This window comes from Dasypus novemcinctus, chromosome 20 (genome assembly GCF_030445035.2).
Source record: "Dasypus novemcinctus isolate mDasNov1 chromosome 20, mDasNov1.1.hap2, whole genome shotgun sequence".
NCBI classification, from domain to species: domain Eukaryota; kingdom Metazoa; phylum Chordata; class Mammalia; order Cingulata; family Dasypodidae; genus Dasypus; species Dasypus novemcinctus.
Genome location: NC_080692.1, coordinates 48069547 through 48092538, shown reverse-complemented (window position 1 = coordinate 48092538; position 22992 = coordinate 48069547). Strand labels below are relative to the sequence as shown.

Genomic DNA, 22992 nt, shown 5'->3' with positions numbered 1-22992 from the left:
TGCCTGCTCCCTTGTAACATGCATCCTGTTTTTCCCATTTCGACGTATAGTTGTGCTTGCTTTTGCGGCAGTGCTTTTGGCTAAGGTGACTTCTTCACCTGACACTTCGGCCCAGGCTACCCCTTATATTTAGCTCAAAAATTTTCACCATTCAATACCTTTGCTTGAACTTTATCTTCATAAGGCCATCTAAATTGTACCTGTTTTTTCTATGATTGGTGAGTTCTGCTCAGTTTAAATCTTTACTTTTATTTTTCTCTGTTTTCCTAAATAGACAGTAATTTTCTGGAGGGAAAGACCCTATCATCTAATTTCTCTTAGATCAATTCACTGTAGCCTTGTACCAGGCATGTATTAATAAGTAATAAAGGTCCATGTATTGAATCATTTATAATTGGTTTTATTTTTGTGTGGTGACTCCACTAGTTGATTTTTATAATATGTATACTCCTTATATTTATGGTTTATTATTCTGCTAGAGAAATATATAGATACATTTCAGGTCCTCTTAATAAGCTTTAGTAAATAAAAAGATTATTTTAACTTAAGTTTCATTTTTTCCTCTTTTTATTTTTATGGTTCTGTACATTTGGTTGTTCCCAAGTCAAGGCTCTTACAGATGTCTTGATAACCTGGCAGAGAATTCTTGGGCTAAAATGATGTTTTGTCTTCCCTGAAACATGTTAAACTGTTCTTATATGTTCCTTTACTCTTATTTTTCCTGGCAGTTCATCTCTGATGATAAAATTATACTTTTGTCTTAGTTTCCGAGTGCAGTGGGTTGGCTTAAATACTCATGGTTTTGAAGCTAGAAGTCCAAAATTAAGGTGTCAGAAAGGCAATGCTGTCTCTTTCAAAGACCGTGGCATCCTGGGGCTGGCTGCCAGAGATCCTTGGTCCTTGCTTTTTTGCCACATGGTGCTACACATGGCCATATCTTCTCCTTTCTCCTTTGAGTCTTTTTTTTTTTTTTTAAAGATTTATTTATTTATTTAATTTCCCCCCCTCCCCTGGTTGTCTGTTCTTGGTGTCTATTTGCTGCGTCTTGTTTCTTTGTCCGCTTCTGTTGTCGTCAGCGGCACGGGAAGTGTGGGCGGCGCCATTCCTGGGCAGGCTGCTCTTTCTTTTCACGCTGGGCGGCTTTCCTCACGGGCGCACTCCTTGTGCGTGGGGCTGCCCCAGCGGGGGACACCCCTGCGTGGCAGGGCACTCCTTGCGCGCATCAGCACTGCGCATGGCCAGCTCCACACGGGTCAAGGAGGTCCGGGGTTTGAACCGTGGACCTCCCATATGGTAGACGGACGCCCTAACTACTGGGCCAAAGTCCGTTTCCCTCCTTTGAGTCTTATAGACTTCTTACTTCTTCCCATGGCTTTTTCTCTCCATGTCTCAATTTGATTTTGTTTATAGAGGTCTCTTGTACTCTGGATTAAAGCCTAACCTGATTCAGGTGGGTCATACCTTAAGTGAAGTAATATCTTCAAGGAATCCTGTTTATAATGCGTCCACACCCACCAGAAGGTGGACCAAGACCAAGAATGGGTCCAAACCGGGTCCACAGTTCAAACTCCTGGATTTTTATTCTCTCTTCACATATAGACAGTATGAAGCTGTGATATGTCTGATATAGATTGCATAAAGAAATGCAGTGTTAAATTAATAACTTTAAATTATTTATTATTAGTAGAGCCATTTATTTTGTGATTTGATTGCTGTTGGCTAATAATGGTAATTTGTTTGACTACTCATTCAAGCCAAGGTACTTTTTATGGGATAAGAAAGTACAAAAGGAACATTTGAGTTGAATAAAAAAATAATTGCAACACTGTTTATATGGGATAAAAATAGATATTTTTGTTTATTGTAGGAGTCAAGCATTTTAAGTCCAGTACAGGATGGAACAAAGAAACCTCAAATTGACAGCAATAAGAGCAATAACTACTGGATTGTAAAGGAGGTCAGTAGTGTAAACTTTTTTTACATGGGTTCTTATTTGTATGATATTTAATATTTGCTTATGTATTTAGTATTTTTATTCTATCGAATACTTTTTCTTTTTAATAGATTTTGATTAGGCTAAGTAAACTCTGTGTACAAAATAAAAAATGTCGGAATCAACATCAGCGTTTACTGAAAAATATGGGGGCACATTCGGTGGTGTTGGATCTTCTGCAAATACCATATGAAAAGGTTAGTTCTTAGTTACTTCTTTTTCTGTAACTTTTTTTTTTTTTTTAAAGAAAAGCGATTGGAAGACTTTCATTTTACTCTCCAGAAGGGAATTCTCTATAACTTTTTATGTTGATACAATTTCAAATTACAAAGTGTTTTTTCTCCTGAACTATTTGAAAGTAAGTTGCCAACTTGATGCTCCATTGCTCCTGAATACTTTAGTATGCATTTCCTGCAGACAAGGACACTCTTCAGCATAAACACACTGAAACCACCTAAATAGGAAAGACGGACACTTTCCCATCACCTAATCCTCACACCCCATTCATCGTTCTCCCATTGTCCCAGATATGTCCTCTAAGACAGAAGGATCCTCTTCATAATCATGCGTGTTATCATACCTCTTAAATCTTTTCACAATTGAATTCTCATGACACTGACACTTTGGAAGATTACACCGATTACTATTTTCAACTTTTTTTTATTAGAGCAGTTACAGGTTTACAGAAAAATCATGCAGAAAGTACAGAGTTCCCATATGTCCTTGTCTCATACACAGTTTGCCCTATTATTAACATTTTGCATTAGTATGATATTTTTGCTACAATTGATGAAACAATGTTACTATTATGCTGTTAATATTTGCCCACTGTTTACATTAGGCTTCATTTTTTTGTGTTGTATAGTCCTAGTTTTTTTGTGTGTGTGATAACTTACATACACCCTAAAATTTCCCTTTTGGTTCCTTTTCAAATATACAATTCAGTGGTGTTAATTGCATTCACAAAACTTGTGCCTCCAGTCACCATCGTCCATTGCCAAAACATTCCATTGTCCCAGACAGAAACTCCACAGCAGTTAAATATTAATGCCCCATTACTTGCTTACCTGGCCCTGGGTAACCTTTACTCTAGTTTCTGGCTTTATGAATTTGCATATTCTGCTTATTTCGTGTAAGTGAGATCATACCATATTTGTCCTTTTGTGTCTGGCTTGTTTTGCTCAACATGACCTCTTCAAAGTTCATCCATGTTGCTAGATTTTCATTCCTTTCTATGGCTGAATAATACTCCTTTGTATGTACATCCCACATTTTGTTCACCCATTCATCTGTAGATGGTTACTCGGGCACTTCTTCCTTTTGGCTTTGTGAATAATGCTGCTGTGAACATCGATGTGCAGTATTAGTCTGAGTCCCTGCTTTCAGGTGGTTTGGGTACATAACTAGAAGTCGGATTTCACAGTCATATGATAAATCTGTATTTAACCTTCTGAGGAATTGCTAGACCATTTTCAACAATGGCTGCACTCTACATTCCCACAAGCAATGAACAAGAGTTTGTCTTTCTCCCCAGCCTCTTCAGTGCTTGTTACTTTCTGTTTTCTTGATAGTAACATTGTCATGGGTATGAAATAGTATCTTGTGGTTTTTCCCTCTTGTTACAATTTTGTTTTGTCACTCAATTATTTCATGTAATTAAAAAAAGTTACTGTGGTAACAAGTATATATAACATAAAATTTCCCTTTATAACCATTTTAAAGTGTACAATTAAGTGATATTTATTGCATCCACAATGTCATGCTAAAGTAACCAACATTCATTACCAACACTTCCCTCACCCCAAACAAAAACCCTGTAGCCATTAAGCAAAAACATCTCCATCTCTTCCTCTGGTCTCTGGCTGCCTTTACTCTACTTTCTGTCTCTGAATTTGAATAATCTAGATATTTCGTATAAGTGCACTCATACACAGTTTGTCCTTTGGTGTCTGGCTTATTTCACTCAAAATGATGCCTTCAGGTTCATCCACATTATAGCATTATCAGCTCATTCTTTTTATGACTGAATAATATTCTGTTGTTGGGATGTGCCACATTATGTTTATCTGTTCATCTGTTGATGCTCCTTGTTTTTTAAAAAAATTTATATTCAACCTAAATTTCCCTTATTGTGGTTTTGGTTTGCATTTCCTTGATGGCTAATGATGTGGAACATCTTTTCATGTGCTTATTAACCATTTGTGTATCTTCTTTGGAGAAATGTCTATTAAAGTCTTCTGCCTCCCATTAAATTGGATTGTTTATCTTTTTGATTTTGAAGTGCACGGTTTATTTGTATATTCTGGATATTAAACCCTTATCAGATATGTGGTTTCCAGATATGTTTCTTTTTTTCCATTCAGTAGGTTGTTTCTTGTTACTTTCATGAGTTAGTCCTTTGAACACAAAAGTTTTTTAATGTTGATGAAGTCCCATTTATCTGTTTATTTCTTTGGATGCTTGTGCTTTTGCTGTAAAGCCTAAGAAGCCATGGCCTATTACAAGGTCCTGCAGATGTTTCCCTATATTTTATGCTAGGAGTTTTGTAGTTTCAGTTCTTATACTTAGGTCTTTGATCTATTGTGAATTGAGTTTTGTATAAAGTGTGAGGTAGGGTTGCACCTCCATTCTGTCGTGTGTGGATATCCAGTTCTCCTGCCACTATGTGTTGAAGAGATTATTCTTTCCCCACCAAGTGGATTTGGCACCTTATAAAAGATTAGGTGGCTAAAGGTGTGGTTTATTTCTGAATTCTCAGTTTGTTCCCATTGGTCTAAATGTCTCTGCGTGTGCCAATACCATGTTTCGATTACTGTAAATTTGTAATAAACTTTAAAATCAGGAAGCATGCTTCCCCAACTGTGTTCTTTTTCAAAATAGTTTTGGCTTTTCCGGGCTGTTTCTCTTATATTAACTTGATGATTGACTTTTACATTTCTATGAAAAATAAATCAGGTGTTTTGAAGAATGCCCATCAGTTTAAGTGTGATGGTTCATCATGATCAAATTTACTTTTGCATCTTTGGCAGAAACACAGCAGAAGTGATGCTAAGTTCTTTTCATTGCTTCTTATCAGGTGGTGCAAAATTTCTATTTTTTCCATTACTGACGATGTCCATATAATCACTTGATTAAGGTGGTGGCTGTCCATTGTTAAGTTACTCAAATTCCTTTTGGAATTAAGTAGTATTTTGTGGCAAGGTACTTTGAAACTAAATAAATTAAATATCTCTTTCTTTATCAAACTTTTTCATTCATTCATTTATTTTATGTAGAAACATTAGGGAAGGGGGAAACCTAAAAGGAGGAAGGATCCGAGGGACTGGATGGTGCAGCAGAAAAGGAAGAAGCAGCAGAATGAGGGGAATTGAGAAAGAGGAAGGGAGAACGGGAGAAAGGCAGCCATAAAGAGATCAGAAAACAGTGGACAATCAAAAAGATTGGGGAGAAAGAGAAAGCAATTATTAAACAGAAGGCAGGACAGGTATAGGAGAAAAAATAAAGAGAAGGTGAGAAATCGATCAAGAAAACCGAAGGGGACCATGGGACAGTGGGGAAAGGGTGAAAACAGAAAGACAGAAAAAAGGGAGCATAGAAAGAGTGAGTAGAGAAAAAAATAGTACTTGTGCAAAAGAACATGGTTTTTGATAAAATTTTCACTCCCGGATGTTTGTTCCTCTGTATTATATGCTCCTTTTTGGCTTTCAGAATGATGAAAAGATGAATGAAGTAATGCATCTGGCCCATACATTCCTGCAGAATTTCTGTCGGGGAAATCCACAGAATCAAGTTCTTCTTCATAAACATCTGAATTTGTTTTTAACTCCTGGTGTAAGTATTTGAATGACTTCTGATATTTTTAGTAAGTGTTCATCAAATTTGTTTTAGTAGCATTGATGATAAGAATTTTATAAATCTCATCACATCATTTTGTCCTTGAAGAGGTTCTCTCCGTAAAAGTGAGTATCTTTTATTTCCATTAAGGAAACATTTAAATAAACTTGAAAAATGAAGTGAATTTTACCTTTAAGTGACAACTCCATTTAGATGTATTCAGTTTAATGTTAGAAAAAAAGATATGGTAGAACAAAAACGTAACTCTACTGTGTCATTAGTAAGGTAAATTTGGAGAACTCAAAGGTAGAATTAACCTGACTGGTCCGTAAAGTATGCTTCAGTGGATACTTTCTAGAGAAGAGCTAACTTCGGAATAAAATTAAATGAAATGAATCTCAGGAATACTGTTGCCAACATGTTGGACTTTATAATAATAAGCTTTTCATAGTTCACTTCCTTTGTGAGTTTATTTTTCTTTTAATGGGTAATGATCTCTTTGAATTCCCTAGTAGACTTATACAGAGAACTTACTGTTGCTTTGTATAAAATATAATACTGATTAAAAGCAGGGAAATTAGACTGGGTCCTGTGGAATAGAAAATGGACCTTAGCAGAATTATAAGGGCGTGTTCCTCTGTGTTTAGCTCCTTGAAGCAGAAACCATGCGGCACATCTTCATGAACAATTTCCATCTGTGCAATGAAATTAGCGAGAGAGTCGTGCAGCACTTTGTGCACTGCATCGAGACACATGGCCGCCACGTGGAGTACCTGAGGTTTTTGCAAACGATTGTAAAAGCAGATGGTAAATATGTGAAGAAATGCCAGGATATGGTAATGACAGAGGTATGTTCTCTGTTCACATTTTATCAGCTTCACAAAAGCAATATGCACAAGTATGTGTTTTCTGTTAATTCAGGGTGAGAAAAACCCTAGTAACACAGGATTGGAGAGCACTTAATTTAATCGTGATTTCTTAAGCACAAATATATTTTGCCTAAATCTAGTAAAGCAAAAGTTAATTTTATGATTTCCTAATAGAGTTTATTTGTTTTGATCCATGTTTTGAACAATAGGTAAAATCCTGAGAGATTTTATAGATTATTTGGTAAAGTGGTAAAATTTTATATTCTTACATTTTCTATAATAAAGCAAAGATGGATTGAACTCTACCTTTCCAGTGCCTTTATTATTCTGCTTTGAAATATAGAAATCAGTGTTGTCTGCTACTATTTGAATAGGGCTTTGAAAGGACTCAAACTAACAAATAGAGACTACCCATCAGTGATTTATTGCAACATGGAGAAAGTTAACTATTTAGAGAAAGTTGAACATATAAGAAAAATAAATGAAGTGCTTCATTTATTTGTCCTTTTCATGCTGACATTTGACATTGAGCAAGATTTATACAGTGAGTAATTTACTTGCTAGGAACTTAGTAGATACTGAGTTCCTAGTAAGTAACTATTCTAGTAGATATTGAGAACTGAGACTCTTTGAGCCCATTTGGGTAAGTCATGCCTCTGTGCCTCTGTGGTCTAATAGTTGTCTAGTGGCCTGGGTGGATTAAGACAGCTTTCACCAATTGCTACCAGTTATGTACTGGATTATATTGATTTGGGGGTATTTTCATGATTATATACCTTAAATTTTCATATAGGGGAGAATTCCATATTGATACATCAGATTTCACCCCATAGAAATCTTAAAATTAATTCAGCTTAAAGCCCTGAATTTTCTATTTAGATTGTTGTTATTAAACATTTTAAGGAGCATTTTAACTTGTAAAATTCATCCTTTTCCTATCTATACTTACATTTACATTAGTTCTTTATTGCCCAGAAATATGGGAACTGATTTGATTTTGTGCTAATGATTGTCAAAGAAAAGATTAGAGTGAGAAAGCATCAAATATTTATGCCTGTCTCATACTTATTAGGTGAAGTGGTTCTATGTGAAAGAAGTGTTTGGAATATTCTATTAGGCTAATCTGTAATACATATTTTGACAGATATATATTCTCTTTCAACAAAATTTTTAAATCAAGCCAACTAATTAGCTTATCAATTTAAATATAATAGAGAAAAATTGTATAAGTTGTATTATCCACCAAAATATCTCACATTGGTGTTAGAAAATTGGTACTGATTATAGAAAGACAATAAGACTTTATTGAGTTTCCATTATAAAATTGCAACTGTTGGAATTCTCCACTAAAATAGGAAGCAAATTTATGTCCTAAAAGCCCCTACTTATTCGTTTCTTTGTTTCCCTTGCTGTTTTAAAGTCTTTTTTTTTCCTTCTTTTCTTTTTTCTTCTATCGCCATTCTTTATGGATGTCTTCTCATGACACGTGGAATTTCCAGATTTTGTGGAGTTGTATTTGGCTCAGTGTGCTTGACTGCTTATTCAATCACTATTGAAGTGGAAGGGAATGTTTTATTCTGCCTTAGTAAAATTAGCATTAGGAGACTTCTCATGCTTTGGCAGTGGAGTCCTCCATTTGAAGACGAAGCAGATAACTTTGTTCTTTTGGAGATTTAATTTCTGCGGGCACCTCACTCATGAGCAGTTCACTATCTATGTCATTAATTGCTGTCCCAGCCCCTCCTCCTGTATCTCCCACTGGCTTCGACGGCTTTCATAACTGATCGCTTGGCACGTGGCTACAGTGACTGTGATCTTTATTAACCCTTGTGACGATCCTGCCTTAGCATAGTTCTGCTTTTGCAAAATCATCTGTTTTTACAAAGAGATACATGTATTTCTGGATAGACCAACTCTTTGGAAAGAACTGAAAGCATGAATATTTGAACTGCTATGTAGACTCTTTCATTATCATTTCAGTTGATAAATGGGGGTGAAGATGTGCTGATATTTTACAATGATAGAGCATCATTTCCCATCCTTCTTCATATGATGTGTTCAGAGAGAGATCGAGGGGATGAGAGTGGCCCCTTAGCCTACCACATCACCCTTGTGGAATTGCTGGCAGCATGCACAGAGGGGAAAAATGTTTATACTGAAATCAAGTGCAATTCCCTCCTGCCCTTGGATGATATAGTGAGGGTGGTAACCCACGATGACTGCATTCCTGAGGTAAGCCTTGCAAAAGCTTTGCACCTGTAGAATTGTTATAATTTTCTAAAATTCTTAAGTGCCAGGTGTCTGCCATACTATCATTTATAATGAATTAATATATTTAGTGAGGGACCTCTAATTAACTATAAATAACTAGGAAAATTTAAAAGGGCACACAAATTTACTTTTTAGTTCGACAAGAAGTTTTGAAAGAAGAGTAAACTTTAAAAAGTATAGTCACTGCTGGTTTACTGGCAGCTACTCACAAGTCTTATATTCTAAGCATGACAGTGTGATCAAACTGAAAAATTGTAACTTCTAGTGTGTTCTTGAGCATGAAAAAGATGCTTAAATAATTCACATTCATTGATTTGGAGAGGATAGGAGAATGCAGCAGGACAAGATAAACACAGTAGGTATATCTTGTTTTATGGAATAGATACATTCTTGCAAATACATATTGCTTTATTCACACATCATCCTTTACCCTCCATCCTAATTTGGCTCTGATAGGAAAAAATTTACCAGAAGCTGGTTGTCTGCCAACAGAATTCAATTAATGTTGCTTCCAGGAATGTACATTGTAATAATTCCTTCTCTACTGTTGTGGTGTTCTTTTGCAAAATTCATAAATCTGTGATGCATTGAATAAGACATAAAACCAAAAGTTAAAAATCACAGTACTGTAAAGCAGTGTTAGGTTTGGCTAACTTCCTCACTTCCAAGTAGTTCTACTTAGCCATGGACTTGAAAGTGTATTTTTGTGGAATTTTGTGGGATTTTTGACACCTCATACCAGGGGTCCTTCATCGCCTTGACTGGTTTGAAACTAGAGGGCAGAGGCAGGAAGTACAGTCGAACATTAGCTCCGTGGGCTCTGGACCGATTGGAGGCTGGTCCTGGCCATGACTCTTGACACGTGTTTCTCTCTGCCTGCACCACTCCTACCCGCTTTCCTCATATGTGAGTGCCCTTCATGTTCCAGATCTTGATTCACGCTTACCTTCTTCTGGGAAGCTTACTGTGGTCTCCCTTAGTAGAGTCGATATGTTGACATTTAACATTTAAATTTTACCAATTAACAAATCTCACTCCCTTCCCTAAGATGATTAACTCTATGAGGGTAGTAACTCTTATTTCTATTCATCATTATTTTCATTATTGTCATATTGTCTGAGCCCGAGCCTATACTCAATAAATATGTTTTGAATGAATTAAAGAATGAGTCAGCATCCGGAATCCAGTACTTCCAAGCTGTGTGACAACAGGTTACTTAGGTTTTCTGATCTTCAATTTCTATAATTTAGAAATGAAATATTCAAGTTTATAACTGATAGGATTATTGGAAGATAATTTGAAGGTGATACTGCATACACATTGCTGATAGCCATTGGCACATGGTAAAGACTGAATCATTACTTATTAGCTGCTGTCCCTTTGACAGTGACAGTGTGCTGTGTGGCTGGGACATCTTGTTCCCTCTGGCCAGGCCTTGGCACAGGTGCCCTGCCATGGGAAGTTTGCTTTAGACCTGAGTTTAGTACAGGTTGGCACTACAGGCACGAAAGCTGGCCCAGTTCTCAGTTGGGTTCCATGAATCCCCTGAAAATTTCTTTTTAAACAACTCAATTTTATTCATACATATTAATGAAGCATACAGTTTATCCAAAGTGTACAATCAATGGTATTTGGTATCACATAGTTGTGCATTCATCACTTCAATCATTATTAAGGTAGTTTCATTACTTCAATAATAATAATAGATAAACAAGACAATTCCTTACCTCTTAATCTTTGTTTCCCCTGCTGTACATTGCTGCCTTTTCTGGCTATTCTTGCACAATTACTTATTTGCTTATTAAACAGTTTTATTGAGATATTTTCATATACCATATGCTCTGTCCGAAGTGAATAATCAATGGCTTTTAGTATAATCACAATGTTGTACATTCATCATTTCAAAAATTTTAGAACCGTTTCATTTTCTCCAAAAAGAAAGACTCCATACCCCTTAGCATTCCTTCCTCAGCTCTATATAACCACTAATCTTCTTTCAGATTTATATATTGATTTGTATTTACAATTTATATAAATGGAGTCATACAATATTTAGTACTCTGTGTCTGATCTCCTTCACTTAGTGTAATATTTTTGGTCTGATTCACATTTTGTAGTACTAACCTACATTTGTTCAGCTTCAAAGAAAAACAGTCTTATATATGCAATTTAGCAATATTTATATTTCACATAATATATTTAGTTTCTAATAGCACAGTCATACAGTTTGTATCCTTTTGTGTCTGACTGGCTTCACTCAACCATAATAATGCCTGCCAGGTTCACCATGCTGTCATACGCCTCACAACTTCATTTCTTACTGCTGCATAATATTCCATTTGTGCATACACCACAGCTTGTTTATCCATTCATCAGTTGATGGACACCTGGGTTGTTTTCAACTTTGGCTACCCCTGAAATTTTTTACACATTTTTCAATATATATACATTTTTCTGGGGAGAAGAATGATAACATTTTTCATAACCTTAAAAAGAAAGAAAAGAAAATGAAAAACAAAAGAAAAACTGCTGCCCTGTGCACTTTAGAAATAGTATATATTGGTGAGACTCATCCCTAGTCCATTTTAAGGAATTTTGCTAAATCTGGTAAGAAATTTTGCTACATCTTAAAATAAATATTTTTTTCCATAAGCTGTGAGCCTGTTTCTTCTCAGTAATAATAATTTAACTATACCTGAATGGCAATAAAGTATTATTTAGTAAATATATTTTAACATTATATTAGGACTGTCTTGGTTGCAAGTGAGAGAAACATAACTTAAAACTCATTTAAAGAAAAAAAAAGGAAATTTTATTGGCTCCTGTACTTGGGAAGCTGAAAGATATTTCTTCAGATGGAACCAGAAGTTCAGACAGCGTCAGGATTCTTTTTAGCCTCTGTCTCTTTTTTCTTCAGTGTTTTTGTCTCATTCTCTCCTTCTGAGCATAATTTTCCTACATATACCTGGAGAAGATCACTCCTTGAGTTCAGGTTATCTTGTTCCACTTTAGCAAAGAGAGTCATACGGTGGGGTGGGGAGTCGAGCTCCTCTGACTTCTCTTTCTCAGCTGTCATCAGCAGGCCTTGAGTAAAGTGCCCCTTCTCATCACGGCAAGCCTCTGGGCCCAGGGGTGGAATATCATAGCAAAAGGGGGGAAAGAGTACTGTCTAATGTATACAGGAACTAAAACATTTTAGTTAACCTTTCAACTTGATATTGGAAAATGAGCAGTAAAGAAAGATAACTTTTGTATTTGATACTTGTACAGGTTAAAATTGCTTATGTGAACTTTGTTAATCACTGTTACGTTGACACTGAAGTAGAAATGAAAGAAATCTACACAAGTAACCACATTTGGAAATTATTTGAGAACTTCTTGGTGGATATGGCAAGGGTAAGTGTTTTGATCCATTAAATACGATTTCATATTTAATAAGGCAGTGGAACTGCCAATATATATTTTGACTAAACAATGTTCAGCATCTGGATGGAAATTTGCATTTAAACCCTTTACCTTTTACACCAGCCCATTGTACCCACAAGGTGTGAATGAGCTTTGATGAGTTAAGGCATAGAAAGTGCCTAGCACAGGGTATATAGCAACAGATAAAGTGTTCAGTTTTACAATTACAACTTACTGTATTTGTCTGTTAATAACATAATTAATTGATAGCATTTTTAGTGGTGTGTGTACATTGGTTAGAGGTCATCTATGGCAGAGGTCAATTCGTGTTCAGTTTCTTACCATGGATGAGATTTACCAGCCGTGATGGATGGTGCCTCCGCAGGCCTTGGCTAACTGTCAGGCAGATGGATCCTTGCTCCAGCCACTCAGGGCTCTCCATCACCCACCGGTGCATAGTCAGTCTTGAAAGCAAGCTCCAAAAGTTTATCATCTGATGTGTTTACTCATGTGAGCCCATGTATATTCTGCTTTTTACTTTGAGTCTATTTCTCCTTGTTTTACACTTTTTTTAGGGGTGGAAGAGGACACGTGAATGTGGTTGGCATTTTCTAGATGCTGCCTCACATTTGGTTTTGCTCTATTAATATTGAGTAAAGGAGGGTAGGTAACAGTCACTTTTCTTTAGTACATCTTAAACTTTTCTTTTACTGAATTCTTGTAACCTGGGTCTATTATTTTAGTTAGCTTAGTTTAAAGAAATTATCTCTAGTTTTCCCTCTTGAAGTTATGAGATAGAATCTTCAGTAAGGGTTTCACTCAAAGAAGGTACTGTCTGTGACTCTTTAGACCCATTATGCCTTTGGGAGGCCTGCTCTGTCTCTGGCTTTTCCGCATGTCCTGGCTGTGGGTCGTTTCATATCGGCTTCACACAGGGGTACATGGAGGCGAGGAGTTAATGAGGTCCCTGTTTCCACTGCCTTACAAGAATTGATTCCGGCCGCTATCCACTGGCTCACGGCATCTCTATGGTCCTTTCTGGAAGGAAAAGGACAAACTAGAAAAAATAAAACACTATCAGTGTACACATCTGAGAGCCACCTTCAAGTCATGTGTTATTCCACTCCAGGAACTCTTTTTATTTAGTCAAGCTTTCCAAGTTAAATTGGCTTATTTTACCTTTGGTATGGTGTAGCATATGAGATTTTTGCTGTGTTCAAGCATAGGGAAGTGAAGCAACTCCGATTTTACTTCATTTCTATAGAGCTAAAAGTCAGTCCTTACTTTGACAAAGTTTCCGAGGTAAACCCGCCCCATGGAGAAAGCATCCTTTCTTACATGGGATTTAACATACCACTCCTGGTTACCTGTAGAATAATAGAGTCACATGTATTTGGAAAATATATGTGAAACTACAACTGGAAAATGTTTATTATAAAATATATGTATTTAATATTGATATATAATGTATCAATACATTTTGATACATAATGTATAGCTATTTTCCAGTTTTTGTTTGAAAGTGGTTTAGATTGGAATCACTTGTACATGAAAATACAATGTGAAATGATTACATGCAAAAGTGTTCAGCCTTGTTAGCAACATAAGAAATGTATGCTAAAACAACCTTTAGGGACCGCTCAATTGGCAACAGTACCTGTAATTTACAGGTGAGTCAGGCAGTCCCAGCAGGAAACAGAGGGAAGTTCCAAGAGGCGTGGGCAGGGCTGCCGGGACCAAGAGGCTGGTTAGGTTGAGGGGGCAGGGGCAAGACGGTGTTCTTGCTGCAGCCGGGAGAGAGCTTGGAGACAAGGGGGGCCCGCTGCCCAGGCTACAGCTCCCAGCAGAGGGAGATGGATGGACGCAGAGCTGGAGTAGCTGGGTCTCCTGCTCCTCCTCTTCCATCTCATCTCTGCCAGTCCCTCATTAGCTGAACCCCATCAGAAGCCTGGAAGCTGGATGGTGGTACTGAGCTAACAGCCTGTACCCAAGAGGGATTGTCGATAGCCTCTCAAGTACGTTATTTTAACCAGGGGTTCTTAACCTGTTTTTGTTCCGTGGAGCCCTTTGCGAGTCGGCTGAAAACTGTGGACCCCTCACTAAGTCCACACTATGCTGTGTATTATTTATTAAATACATCACACCCACACCAACACGGCCCCACAAGAATCGTGGTTTTTAAAAATTTTCAATTCGAGCTCCTGGACCCCTGAAATCCCTGGTTAAGAACCCCCTGTTTTGAGGATTAGACCAGCAAGTGTTATGAAACTGTTGATATCCCTCATCTAGGGAGTCCTCTTTTGGTGCTATAATCCACACTACCAAGAAAAATCTGAAAGTTAAAACAATAATTTTGCAGAAAAGTACTCTGTATTTATAGTAGGAAAAAAAATAGAAATCCCTTAAATGATTAGCTGATAGTGATTAAGAAATAACTAAGAACAGAACGTGTTTGAAATTTTGATTGTGTCTCTCAGCTGATTCCTAAAATGGACTGAGGCATGATGGAACCATTAGAATGAATGTCGCTTTTAAAAATAAGTGTTTAGATAATGTCAGTACATGGAAATGTTTTATAGGAAATAATATTACTTGAGTAATATGTGCATAGTGATTAAAACTTTAAAAATAACTGTGTTACATATAAAAAAGATCATTTAATGTGAGGTAATTTTATCTGAGCCATTTCTAGTCCTTATTGGAAAAAGGCAGTAAAAGCAAAATAAAGGACAGGATAAAGAAATAGTGCTATTCATTAGGTTCTTCACCTGTTAAATGACTCCTACCTGATAGGGTTGTTATTAGAACTGAAAAAGTTATTTAAGATTTGAATAGGAAAAATGGGTTCCTGCATCTTTGAAATTACAGTGTAGACTGAGAGGTTCTAGAGGTGAAAATGTTATTCAAACAGGATAGAAACAATATTTTGAACTTCTTGTTCAAATCAATTGAGGAATAGGTTCCATATTGTTTTGTTTATGCCTCCTTTTAATTAACTAGGATTTTGAGGAAACACTTGATCTAGAAATAAATTACTATTTATCCACCTACGGAAAAGCAAATTTCTGGTTGGCTCTTTGGCCCATGTCCAGTGGCCAGTGTCGTGGTGTGATGCTGTAATGGCTTTGGAGGGCTCCACACAATTGTGTGAATTGTCCCTGCATCAGGAAGACATCTCTTTGGGCTGGTCATGACAGAGTCAGTCTGTTCCCTAGTCCATTTTAAGATGCTTTTATCCTACATATCAGAAAATTTTACTATAAAAGCCAGTGTTGAAAAGATACTAGAAAAGATAAATTCTAATTGATGTCCATCATGGGATAATACATTTATATGAGTTCTGGGTGCACATAAAATTTTAATGCTAGGTTGGGTACTCCACAAATACTGCCTAATCCCAAGTTAACCTTGAGCAAAATAAAATTTTGCCTCTATTTCATTTTTAAAATTAATTGATTCATTAATTTCACAAACATTTATTGAACATCTCATTTGTGCCAGACACTCCACTACATCCTGGAGCAACCATTAATAGGTTACATAATTTCACAGCATTTATTTCCTTTAATCACTTACAATAACCCTATCAGATTAGATACACTAAAAACCTTAAGCTCTAGCAACAATACTGCCAGGTAGGTGTCATGTAACAGGTGAAGAAAAGTGAACTGCCTCTAGTAACTCAGATGGGAAATGACTTCAACAAAACCCACTCTGTGCTTGTTCTTTTCTTATTTTTGCCAAACACTGGTGATGGCGCCCCTATTTTCCAAACCAAAAACATTGGGACACATGGTTTGAGAAGGAAATTTTTCTCTTTTGTCAATTTTTTTTGTATGTGAAATGTTTTTAAGCAATAGCAAATTAAATTATATTTATGTATTCTTTTGATTAATCACCTTATTGAAAAGAAGATTATATAAAAATTTGGATTGCCTAAGAACATCTGGACCATATGGACACCATATTTACCCCACCACAATTCTGCGAATATTTACTCTGCCCTAGCTTTTCAGTCTGTCTCACACCCTATACTCCCCCTCCTTCTTCTGTTTCTTTTTTTTTAAATCTCCATGTTTCTTGTTTTTCCACCATCTAACTTTTTTTTCATTTGTTTTTAATCATCTATTTTAGCTTTTACAATTTGTCTAACACACATGGGAATGTACAGATTGCAGCAAAATGTCCAATTTCTGCTTCATTTAAAAACATATAAAAATCACAGCAAAAAAAAAAAAAGTTCAGGACTCAAGCTGTGTTTTTTCCTGGCCCTTCCCAGCTTGAGAATTGTCTGTTTTTGCTTAGCCTGCTCTGACAAGGTTGTGTGCCAGTGCACACCTCTGCTTCCCAGACAGTCTGTGGATGAAAAGTCAAAATTGTTAGAAGGGCTTAATTTGTCTTTTTTTTTTTTTTCCTGCCTTTCTCTTTTCCTCTCCAGGTATTTTCTCTTTGCATATCCCAGTTTGGACCAGGTATTACATTTGAAAATGGAAAGATACACACTACCATTAACCACATGCCCCACCTTCTTATACTTGTAATGACTTTCCTCTGGTTTCCTTACTTTGAGAGGAAAAGCGTTTTCCAGGGAAGTCAAGCTTGGGGATGAAGGAGAAGGCTGTCGCGTGAGAGTAGAGAGAAGCAGACCGAAAGGAAGGGGTTGGAGGTCTGTGAAAGAACTCTGGTCCCGGGATGAAATGACAATCAAATTTGAAGAAGCTACTGCAGAATGATAAAATTTTCGTCACTTTTAGTCAGAAATGTTTCTATTCAAATCAACTTAAAAAAGCAGAAGACCTGCTTCGTCTGTTTGGTTCCAGTACTGTGTACAATTCAAAGCTGTGCTAAAGCATATTGAAATGGTTTGCTTTTCCCTCCAGGTTTGCAACACAACCACAGACAGGAAACACGCCGATGTCTTCTTGGAGAAGTGTGTCACTGAGTCCATCATGAACATTGTGAGCGGATTCTTTAATTCTCCTTTTTCAGACAACAGTACCAGCCTCCAGGTAACTTAAACACACACAAGCGGATTCTGTCGTAAAGAATGTGTTTACCTCATTTGCACAGGGAAGAAACTTTAATCTGGTCAGGAAGCCACTGCCTGTGCTTTTGCAGTTCATTCTTTTCTCATATTATTTACTATAAGGCCCCTTTCTGAATTTACCAAACTCTACTTTAAATAAAGAGGCCCCATCCTCAAATTCAAATTTTCTTTCTTGTCCTGTGTGTATTGACTGTTTGCCAAGTGAGGTAAATGACATGGTTCTTTAAACATACAGGCATTTTGACCCAATAATTCCACTCCAGTAATTTATCCTGATGGAATCATCAGAGATTTATATCTAACATTTTCATCCAGCTATTTATTATACTAAAAACAGAAATCAAACTTAAATCTCAAATTGAGTAAAAAAATTCTGGTAGGATGGCTTATTATGTAGAAATCAAAAATCATATTTTTATTTATTTTTTTAAAGGAATTTTCAGTTTTATTATTTCATTTTATTTATTTTATTATTATTTATTTTCTCTCCCCTTCCCCCCCCACCCTGGTTGTATGTTCTCTGTGTCTATTTGCTGCGTCTTCTTTGTCCGCTTCTGTTGTTATCAGCGGCACGGGAATCTGTTTCTTTTTTTCTGGTGTTGTTGCATCATCTTGTTGTGTCAGCTCTCTGTGTGTGCGGCACCATTCCTGGGCAGGCTGCACTTTCTTTTGCACTGGGTGGCTCTCCTTACGGGGCACACTCCTTGCGCGTGGGGCTCCCCTATGCAGGGGACACCCCTGAGTGGCAGGGCACTCCTTGTGCGCATCAGCACTGGGCACGGGCCAGCTCCACACAGGTTAAGGAGGCCCGGGGTTTGAACCGAGGACCTCCCAGGTGGTAGACGGACACCTTAACCACTGGGCCAAGTCCGCCACCCTCATATTTTTAAAGAATAATGGATGATGAAGGAAAATGATTGGATGTAATATTAAATGTTAGTCTACAGAACTGCATTTATAGTATCATACATATTTACATAAATAAATAGTAAAACCCAGAAAATAAATATCTTCAAAACGTTGGTCCTGATTATCTCTACATGATAGAATAATTGATGATTTTTATTTCAGTGGCTTCTAAGTATCATCCAGTAATTGTGTGTTACCCTTATAAAAATGCCATTACAATTAATACTTTCTTTGGTAACACTTTTAAACTATCAGACAGAACCATATTATATTGTTTTTGTAGGTTAGAAATGATGGCCTCTTCTGCTTGCCCATCATATGTCACTAAAACCAAACTAACAAAATAACCATAAGCCAGAAATATCTGACATTTATACTTGGAAATGAGCCAGAGATTATAAAAGTATATTTAAATTCATGGTGGCTTTAAGAAAGGCCATCTTTTTCTGATTAAGAATATAGTTAAAATGCAAACAATCAATTTTCTATAAACAATTGGTTTCACCTGGTATGGTACTTGGCCTAAATAGGTACATAAAATTAATATGTGTTTGTTGAATATGGTGTTTATTAGATAGCACTGAAACTCAAAAGACTAGATTGTATCCTATTTTGATCAGCCTTTTGGATAATGCATAGATACTGGATCAGGAACAGTAATGGTCCATCAGCTCTATTTTTCTATTTTTAGACACATCAACCGGTTTTTATTCAGTTGCTGCAATCTGCCTTCAGAATTTACAACTGCACCTGGCCCAATCCAGCACAGAAAGCCTCAGTGGAGTCCTGTATCAGAACTTTGGCTGAAGTGGGTAAGTCATGGTGTTGGGTTTTACTTATTTTACATTTTCTTAAAGAAATTCAATTTTTGGCTAATAGAGACAGGTATGGTTTCTGTAAAGCTGAAGAGCAGCAACCAGCAGATGAGTATGAACGTTGTATGCTTTTTGGAGGGGAATATAATTGTAATATTTCTAAACTGAAATTTAATAATATTATTGTATATATCACTTAATCTAATACAGCTCACTGAGATTTTCTCAGGAATAATTTTTATTTTAACTGTTATCGCAGATTTCATAATTGAATTATTTTGTCTATCGTGTAGGCTGACTCATGTCTTCATGTGTCAGTAGAGCTTTTGAGGGCTAAAAAAAGTTTTCCTATTGTCTTTGAAATCCATCAGTATTTACTGAGGGCTTACTATACATGGAAGGCTTCAGAAATTACAAATGAATGGAATGCAAGGGGATTATAGCCAAGGGAAGGTTAATGTGTTAGTGTGCTCTAGGAAGACAGAACTGGCAGGAAAGATCTGCAAATAGTATGAGATTTTATCAAATTGTCTCATGTGACTATTGGGATACACAAGTCCAAATTTTTTAAGGCAGGTTTAAAGGCAGAAACTCTGATGAAGCTCCTTGGGTAGAAGCCGGCTCTCTGAATAGAGATGGGAATTCTCTCTCTGAATACTGAAATCACTTCTCCTTTTAAGGCCTTCAACTGATTGCTGAAGGCCATCTTCTCAATGGATTGTAGATGTAATCAGCCATAGATACAATCAACTCACTGATGAGTTAAGTCCACAAAATGTCCTCACAGTACAGTTAGGCCAGTGCTTGCTTGGCCAAACAATTTGGACACCATTACTTGGCTGAATTGATACATTAGCCTAACCATCACAAGTCTACCCTTTGTCAACTTGGCCGCCATATACAATCACCTTAACCCATACTAAATCTCTAAATAAAAACAATAACAGACATAGATTTTTGCCTAACAATTCTCAGCTGTCCTGTGTATAACCAGAAATGCACTAAAACCCCCAAGAATGGGTATAAGTACTTGGGTAATATTCACTCTTAAACGTGACATCTTGTAACTTAAATACTATGACTTGAAGTTAATATAATTTATGTCATATGATAAAAGGGAATAATAGGGAAGAAAACAAAGATATTTGCTTTATATACAAAATATAATAAAGCAAGGAAGAAATATTCATGACCCATTACAATCTTCATTTCTGTCATGTGGTCATAGTTCGTATTTATCACTTATTTCTTCCACTACCCATTCCATGTTCCCTTTACCCTCAGTAAGCTCCTTAGCTGGCTGAGGTTCTTTGCCTGATGGGGTGACCCAAACCTTCATTCTTGGAGTTTCTTGGCCATTGTTAATTCTACTTGGATTGGGTTGTTGCAGTTTTCCATTGGCTTTAATTACAGGGTATGGTAGTACTAAGTGATACCCTAGGGGATTTCCTGTACTCCAGGCAAGCTCTTCTTTGTCTCCATTGTGTAGGTGCAGTCCAATTTCCCTTTGATAGTCAGGCTCAATCACCCCAGCCAGTAATTCCCTTCTTTGCTTATTGGTTTAGAGGCATGAGGAGCCCAAGGTGGCCAGCTGGCAGTCTTAACTTCCAGTTCACTTGGAATCATTGTGTTCCCTGGTATAAGCACTCCTCCTTTTGGAACTAAGACCTGTAGACCATCAGAGCTTAAGGTTGCAGAGACAGGAGTAACATTTTTCCTAGTAGAACACTAGGGTAATAGGTAGTGGTGCCACTCCCATTTTCACCCCTTCATTCCTGGATATGTGAATCCTAGCTTTGGGAGAAACAGGGCCATAGAGTGGATACTGATTTACAGCATACACAGTCTCCCAGAGAACATTGCCCAGCCCTGCAAGGTATTGCCACCTAGTTGGCACCATAATTGAATCTTCAAAAGGCTGTTCCACCATTCATTCAATCCAGCTGCTTTAGGATGATGGGGAACATGGTAAGTCCATTGAATTCCGTAAGCATGTGACCATTCCTGCAAATCATTTGCTGTGAAGTGGGTTCCTTGATGAGAAGCAAGCAAGGCTGTGTTGGAATACCATGCCGGTGGATAAGGCATTCTGTAAGTCCATGGGTGGTCGTTTTGGAAGAAGCATTATGTACAGGGAAGGGAAACCCATATCTGGAGTATGTGTCTATTTCATTTAGAACAGATTGCTATCCCTTCCATGATGGAAGTGGTCTAATGTAGGCAACCTGCCACCAGGTAGCAGACTTATCATCTTGGGGAATGTTCCCATATCAGGAACTGAGTGTTTATCTTAGCTGTTAGCCGATTGGACCCTTGGCAGTGGCTGTAGCCAGGTTGGCTGTTGTGGAATTTAAGAGAAGTTCAATTATTTGAGTATAGAGAGGCCAGGACTCAGGAATGATTTTGAGAAGGAAAAATGGTTTATTGACGGCCGGCCGGACTCGGGAGCTTTCTGTTTGAATCCCGAGCCCGGAACAAGATTTTCACAATCCGTCTCTGGCCTTCATTTATTGTCCCTTCGCGGTCGCCATTAATGTTGTGGAATTTAAGAGAAGTTCAATTATTTGAGTATAGAGAGGCCAGGACTCAGGAATGATTTTGAGAAGGAAAAATGGTTTATTGACGGCCGGCCGGACTCGGGAGCTTTCTGTTTGAATCCCGAGCCCGGAACAAGATTTTCAAACGTCTTTTATACAGAGAGGAAAGGCCAAATGGTCCCTTTGTTTCAGTTCTCAATAGGCTTCAATTAGCATATATCTCTTTCACATCTTAGGTAAGCTTTTAGCAAGGACTCCAGACATTCTAGATAAGCCTTGGTTTTTGCATTTCCCCTAAATACTTAAAGTTTATAGCCCTTGCTTTGTTAAAAAACATTTCCTGGGACTGGAGCCTGCTGTCACCGTCCCTAAGGGCAGGACTGCAGCCTCTTACCGTTCCACACCCACAAGTCAAACAACTTAGTTATTTCTGAAGAGACACAAGTCAAACAGCTTAGTTATTTCTGAAGAGACAAAGAGCCTTCCACCCATAGCCCACATCAGGCCTTGGTGAATGGAAGTTCATTTTGCTGAACCCATGCAAAACCTCCATCCCTACCTCCATGGCCACTTTGTTCATGAGCCCATTGGGCAATGATATGTATGGCTGAGGAAAGAGGCTGACTGGTATCCAGAAATGGGTAATCTTAGCCACTTGATTATCAAATCTTCCTCTGCTGAAGTCACCCTCTGGGGAGCATTCACATGTTTTTGCCCACTCAGAAATGTCTCTCCACATACCTCTTCTGTAGACTGCTTTGTTACCAATTTTCAAGTCACGTTCCTTCCAAGTCCCTGACCATCCAAGCAAACCCTTGGTGACAGCCCATGAGACAGTGTACAAACACACCTCTGTCCATTTCTTCTTCTAAAGAGAAATGAACAAGGAGGTGCACTGCTCAGAGTTCTGCCCACGGGGAGGCTTTCCCCTTATCACTGTCCTTCAGGGACATTCCAGAAAGGGCTGCAGTGCTGCTGCTGTCCACTTTAAGGTGGTACCTGCATATTGTGCAGAACCATTTGTAAACCAGGCCTATTTTTTTCTCTTCCTCAGTCAACTGATTGTAAGGAACTCCCCAAGAGGCCATAGTGGTGGGTTTGGAAAGAGAAGGTAAGATGGTAGGAGTGGTGGCCATGGGCATGTGGGCCACTTCCTCATGTACCTCCCTTGTGCCTTCAGGACCCGCTCGAGCCCTGTTTCATGTGTACCATTTCCAGTTTATGATGGGGTGCTGCTGTGCACCCAACTTGATGCTCTGGTGTGTCAGAAAACGCCCAGCTCATGATAGGCAACTCAGGTCCCATGGTAACT

The 22992-nt window shown here is 37.6% G+C and overlaps 1 protein-coding gene across 3 annotated transcripts in view; it reads left to right on the top strand.

Moving 5' to 3' along the window:
• Nucleotides 1-22992, top strand: part of ITPR2 (inositol 1,4,5-trisphosphate receptor type 2) — a 480765-nt gene that overhangs the window by 218203 nt on the left and 239570 nt on the right. For all 3 annotated transcript variants that reach the window (XM_058282925.2, XM_058282926.2, XM_058282929.2), the window contains exons 27-34: nt 1868-1957; nt 2065-2190; nt 5702-5824; nt 6475-6675; nt 8677-8928; nt 12238-12363; nt 17253-17381; nt 19020-19140. In XM_058282925.2, the coding sequence (XP_058138908.1) occupies nt 1868-1957; nt 2065-2190; nt 5702-5824; nt 6475-6675; nt 8677-8928; nt 12238-12363; nt 17253-17381; nt 19020-19140 (1168 nt within the window). The remainder of the gene's footprint in view (nt 1-1867; nt 1958-2064; nt 2191-5701; nt 5825-6474; nt 6676-8676; nt 8929-12237; nt 12364-17252; nt 17382-19019; nt 19141-22992) is intronic.